Here is a 6616-nt window from a genome sequence, read left to right on the forward strand (position 1 = left end):
ATAATTCACAACGAACGATTCACGCGCTTGACTCAATTGTCCGTCTCTATCTCGGTCTGCAATTCAATTCCCCTTGTTGCCGTCACTTCTTGGCGGTCTTATATACAAGAATACCGCACATCTAGTAAACACTCGAGCATTCACGAACCTACGAGAATATCATGACGTGTTACTAGCGTCACGTGACTTCCGCTGTCGTAACAGTATTAAGGGAGTTCTTAGGTCATCGTGATTTCTATTAGTCGTCTAGTAATGGACTAACATAAATTAATAGAGGAAATAAGTAAAAAAAGTTACATATAAAATAAACTTGTAGTTGAAATTGTGAAAATTGTTAATTACTACTCTAAAGACAGTATATATATGTATAACATTAAAATGCGCGTTATTTATGAAAAACCTATTTACACATTTTTGTGAATTAAATACAGCTGAAGGTATTGAAATGCTTTGTCTCTTCTGAGATAAAATACGGTTAAAACAATCTGACGTTATTTCTTTAGTTTAAAAAATACTTTAAATTTCAGTATCGCATTTTGAGAACTGTTAAGAAGATGTATCAATAAAGTTTTCTGTGTCACAAAGATTGTGGAGTCAGTCTTTTTCTACAGTTAAAAATAAAAAATAAATTAATTTTTTTTTACATTTAAAGGTCATTACAATTGTAAATTTTGAATAATATAACAAATATTTTTGAAAGATTTGTTTGATGAATAATTTACTGCTCCAGTCATGTTTGTAAAAAAAATTACATCTTCATGTTCCAGAGATTTTGAGAAACGAAATAATAAAATATTTTACATATTTAATAAACACTTCTCTAAATTTAATATAGCAGGTAAAAATTTCAATACCCCTAAATTTGGCGGGAAAATCCCAAACGACCTACATAGTTGTTGTAAAGAAAGTTTACAACTGAATAATTTTTAAACACATTATTTTGTATTTTCTAAATGGCAGCTTTAAAGTTAATATATGTTTGACTAAAATAAAAACGTTTTATATTTTACCAAAATGAAATGTTGCCGTCATTAAACTTGTGTTGGTGGGGAAGGCGATTTGGCATTGGACTGTGAACGTGTATTAGTCGTGGCTGTAGAAGAATGAGGTCCATAAACTTGGTTGGATACTGCCGCTCCTCGTCCGTTAACACTACATTCAAGTCCTTTCTAATAACAAGAACATATATATATATTACAAGTAAGTTGTGCTTCAGAAGATGATGACACAAAAACATAAAGAATCGTTCACTCGTTATGTTTCACTAAGATGCTTGTTTGTTTTATGTCAAGCACAAATCATTATCGAAACACGATTTTTAGCGTTTTAAGCCATCAGACTTACCACTAAGGGGCGCCAAAGAACTCTTTGAATGATAACTGTGCAAAGTTACCAAAGGGAAAACAATTTAACGTTTCCTTTCAAAGACAACAGGAAGATTTTACAAATTTCTTGTACAGACTAAATTCATCGAATCGCAACAACTAACTGTTATCAGATTGATTTATTTTAACTGAGTCACCAAATTAAAAAAAAGAGAGATAAACATCGAAGACCTTAAGAAATGACGAAACAAAAGTAGATGAAATAATTAATATTAAGTGGTACAACAGTAAGTCTGAAGGCTTACAACATTAAAAATCAGGTTTCAATACCCGTGGTGAGCACTTCACAGATGGCCCATTGTGTAGTTTTGTGCTTAACTACAAATAAACACAAATTAATGTAGAAGCGAACTGTTAATTCAAAGCTTCTGCTTCTTACAAGAAAAGCCACTTTGCAAATAGAAATATGGACATTTAACCAATAACGATAAAACTGCCATTGTTACATAACCATATGACAACACTACCCTCGCTCATCATTACGGCCACTGTAAAATATTCCTGTTTTTTTTTTTTTGAAGTTATCGTTAAAAATCCATCTGGAATACTTCACATTTGTCCATCATTAAAGTTTACGTTCTTGTGTCTTAATGTACATTTGTACTCTAATCAAGCTAGAGAAATTTGAAACTCATTAAAACTTAAGTATAGTATAAATAACAACACAACTCTAGTGGCTATAACATTTATATCACAATTTTGTAAACAAAAATAAAAAAATCCCGTACTTTTAATTATAATTTAACCTTTGGGGAATTTAAGCTTCGTGTTTGAAAGCTGAGAAAAACAGAAAACAAAACATTATAATATAATACTTTCAAATATGTCTTTATGTTTCAATAATTTTCCAAAACTGTTGTAAAACAAAAGAGATACAAAAAAGATAAAATTATTGAAGTACCATCTGTCTAGTTTCTCCTTTTGAGGATCCTTCTGGATTGGCTGGGGATTCGGGATGTTCTTTCACTGGACTACTAAGAACCTCCTGACTGCCAGAGGGCGTTACTACAATATTAATGAATACGAACTTCAACGTACGAAACGTCATGAATATGTTCATATTCATGTTTTCCTGAAACGACTCAGACAAGAAATGATTCATTTACTGATCTAGAATAATGGCGTAAGCCTGATACTTTCTAACATATAGAAACAGTTTCTCAGTTATCACCTCAATTACTAACTGGTTTGTCAGGAGAAAGCAGCGAAGCCAAACCAGTTCAGATCGGTTCACGTAACCCGGTGAATATTGTTAATGTACTTTGTTGTTTGTTCTACAAATTGTGTTTATTATATTATCACGTCGATTCACGTGACCTGGTCAGAACAATCTCAACGTAGATCAATAAAATAATGACCCAACAATATTTTTAATGTACTTTGTTGTTTGTTCTACAAATTGTGTTTATTATATTATATTATCACGTCGATTCACGTGACCCAGTCGGAACAATCTCAACGTAGATCAATAAAATAATGACACAACAATATTGTTAATGTACTTTGTTGTTTGTTCTACAAATTGTGTTTATTATATTATATTATCACGTCGATTCACGTGACCCGGTCAGAACAATCTCAACGTAGATCAATAAAATAATGACACAACAATTTTTTTTAATGTACTTTGTTGTTTGTTCTACAAATTGTATTAATTGTGTTATATTGTTTTTCATATTTTTATTACACACGATGTTTGATTTGTTTGTTGTATTGCGATAATAGGACACGAACGATGGATCTTAGGTCCACAGTCCATGACAATAAAGTAAAACGAATTTCTTATGTTTACTTTACACGAAAATGTTTTTGTGATATATATTTAACATTGTTGAATTGAAGAAATAGAAATATTTCCACGGTTTATTTAGACTGTTACTTGGAACTACAGAAATGAATTATTGGTATGCATATTAAGCAACAAAGATAGATTTATTACCTATACGTTACAATGTGCAATACAGGGTTAAATGTTGTATGATCACTGAACCAGTTTAAAATTACAAATACTTCAAGTGTTCACGTAAGTACCCCACATTAAAAGTTGCATGAAAAGCAGCATAATTAATATCCTTAATCAGTGGTGTAACTACAAAAGATGCCCCCCCCCCACACATACAATGTATTTGGGCTCCCTATATTTACTTCCATATATTTGTGGTTATGATTCTGGCTGATTCGAGTCCCCTTTTGGCTCGAGCCTCCTCCCCCCTCGCAATTGCGGGGGTATACTTATGCAACTGTTCTTGGCCCGGCATGGCCAGGTGGTTAGGGCGCTCGACTCGAAATCTAAGGGTCGCGGGTTCGAGTCACCGTCACACCAATCATGCTCGCCCTTTCAGCCGTGGGGGCGTTATAATGTGACGGTCAATCCCACTATTAGTTGGTAAAAGAGGTAGCCCAAGAGTTGATGGTGGGTGGTGTCGACTAGCTGCCTTCCCTCTAGTCTGTCACTGCTAAATTAGGGACAGCTAGCGCAGATAGCCCTCGTGTAGTTTTGCGCGAAAGTAAACAAACCCAACCAGATGACCAGTTTTAAAGACGCTAACAGCATTGTGATTGTTGTTGTTTCTTCGCTTGACGGCGCTCATTAAATTCTGCTGGGACCAACATTCTCTGCCACACAATAGAATCAACTCGACCTTCTCATGCTTTAGTAGCGCAATGATCAGTCACGTATCTGGAATTATGAAAAGCTGAAAATCACCTATGGTTCCAGACTTTTCGGCAATCCTGTACAAAATTGTTGGACCTTTCTTCAACAGGGGGTAAGCTGAGGATTAAACTACACTTGTGTACACCGCAGTTTCTTACAGTGTTGTATCGTGTTTCTTCGGACTTGGGTCATATGACTGACATATTGTGTAATTATTAAATAGTTTGTAAAGACGTATAACAAAGGCACTTTCTTTTAAAAATAAGGGTCTCTAGAAATTGAAGGATCTCAATTCTAATATTTTGTTTAACCTTATAAACACTACTGAATCTATACATTTTATTTTGTTTTCTTTGCAATACGTTTATTACTTACTGCGGAAAAAAACAACAACAACTAAAACTGGCAAGAATTTTGTTTGGAGGAAGAGAAAGCAACGTGATAGTTGCTTGCTCTTCCCAACAGGTGGTGTTCAGGAACAATTGTTCCCCCTTCAAACCCGAGCGTGGGAAATTTTTTCCCACGCTGGTGGTTATTTTTGATTTCTTGCAATCATATTTGTGAAGAACTTCGGAGAAGACACGAAGACCTTGGCACTAAAGGATTTCTTGTTCTTCGTGATTGGAGGTTTAATTCCAGTTGAAGATGTAGTTCAGCGACGTGGAGAGACAGACACTATGACCAAAATAACCAGTTGTTTTACTTATAACATTTTAAAATGAAAAGAACCAACATTATGATTTTCGAAAAATAAACCATCTGGAGATGAAGGCCTTTTTCAGAGGGAGTGTCAGTAACTATCATTGCTAATCCGGGGGGGGGGCAGATCCCCTGCAAAAAGAAAGAATCGGTACTAAGTTCTGATGAGTGCTAATAAATATAGTTGCTAATCCTGGGGGGGCAGATCCCCTGCCCATTTAGCAGTGACACTTGGAATTCAAAGAAAGAACTAGTACTAAGTTCCAATGAGTACCACTTGATAAAGGCGCCGATCCTGGGGGGGGGGGTCTCCTGCAACTTTAACATTGGGGGAACGGCGTGTGTATCTGTCCCCCACTTTATAGGTATCTTAAATACATATTCCAATTATATGATTATATAAACAATAAGAAGCAATCAAACAAGATTACCGAAAAATGAGAAACATCTCCCTTTGCTGGTCACTGTGAAATTTTTTATTTTTATAATTAACAACGTAATGCAAATTTTCAGTCGAGACAGGCGCCTGTGTCGGTAGGATTTCATTCCTGAATCTATAGTTTGTTTTTGTTTGAATTTTCGCGCAAAGCTACACGAGGGCTATCTGCGCTAGCCGTCCCTAATTTAGCAGTGTAAAACTAGAGGGAAGCCAGCTAGTCATCACCACCCACCGCCAACTATTGGGCTACTCTTTTACCAACGAATAGTGGGATTGACCGTTACATTATAACGCCCCCACGGCTGAAAGGGCGAGCATGTTTGGTGTGACGGGGACTCGAACCCGCGACCTGCAGATTGCGAGTCAAGCGCCCTAACCACCTGGCCATGCCGGGCCTCTGAATCTATAGCAGTTATATGTGACATAATGTATGTGTTTATTTTTCAGGTAAACCTGTCAGAACAGGAGCGACACCTAATTATGAAGAAAATCTAAAATAACTTCAACTTTCAAATCTAATTAAAACACAGAGCTGGGACTAATAAACATTCACCAATTGCGAAATTTCATAATGTCTTCCAATGCAATACGAGATGTCGAAAGTATAATTTCAACAGTTACATTCAAAATACACTTACCTGAACGCATCGATCGAGGGGAAGGATGGGAGGGTTGAGAATAGTTACTCGGCCTTCTGGAAACTGGCACGTGCAGACTTATGTGGCTGGAGCGTTTGCTGTTACTTTTACGTTTCTTTCCCAGTTTAATGTGCATCAACCGGGGATGTGGAGAATTGAAAATAGTTCTCTGGTTTCGAAACCTGGCCCTGTCAAAATAGGTTTTTATTTGGATTATAAACAGTACGTGCTGAGGTAATCAAGGTCTTAATCAGTGTTCAATTTAAATAGCGACACAATGTTATGTAAAACTTTACTCGAAACAAGAAGGACATTTTTAGCTGCGGCATAATGGCTCATAAGACGTCTCTGTTGATTTCTCAATTACACACTTTTAGCTCATAGCTCCGTCATCTCTTGACCGATTTGAAATCTAATTACATTTTTCGACTCAGGAGGTCAAGTCCTCTCGACTGATATACTGAACACGCTCAAGGTCTCATAGGTTAATTTATTCTAATGCCGCCTAAAATAATTTCAGTTTGAGAATAGGCTGGTAGAGATCCTGAGATCCTGTTAGAGAGAGGAAACAGAGAGAATCCTCAGTAGCCGCAGCACTTGAAATTCTTTTTAGCAGGATTAGAGTAAATTAATCTATGAAACCTTTATTTTCCTTTTTATTAGCTATATTATTTTGCGGCAACAATACCAAGCGTGGAGTGCGCGTATATCTGATTAGATTTTATTAGTCATCAGGATCTCTACCAGCCTATCCTCAAATTGAAATTATTTTAGTTTTAGGCACAATTAGAATAAATTA

At 35.9% G+C, this 6616-nt stretch overlaps 1 protein-coding gene across 1 annotated transcript; it reads right to left on the minus strand.

Annotated features, from left to right (window-relative positions):
* Nucleotides 1–1016: 1016 nt before the first annotated feature.
* On the minus strand, nucleotides 1017–6005 carry LOC111083628 (the record flags this gene model as incomplete). Its single annotated transcript, XM_022380265.1, has 3 exons — nucleotides 1017–1169; nucleotides 2287–2390; nucleotides 5818–6005. Coding segments are annotated over 3 exons (430 nt in total), but the record flags the coding sequence as incomplete, so codon positions are not given.
* Between the last annotated feature and the right edge of the window lie 611 nt (nucleotides 6006–6616).

Source organism: Limulus polyphemus, unplaced genomic scaffold (assembly GCF_000517525.1).
Source record: "Limulus polyphemus unplaced genomic scaffold, Limulus_polyphemus-2.1.2 Scaffold10424, whole genome shotgun sequence".
NCBI classification, from domain to species: Eukaryota; Metazoa; Arthropoda; class Merostomata; order Xiphosura; family Limulidae; genus Limulus; species Limulus polyphemus.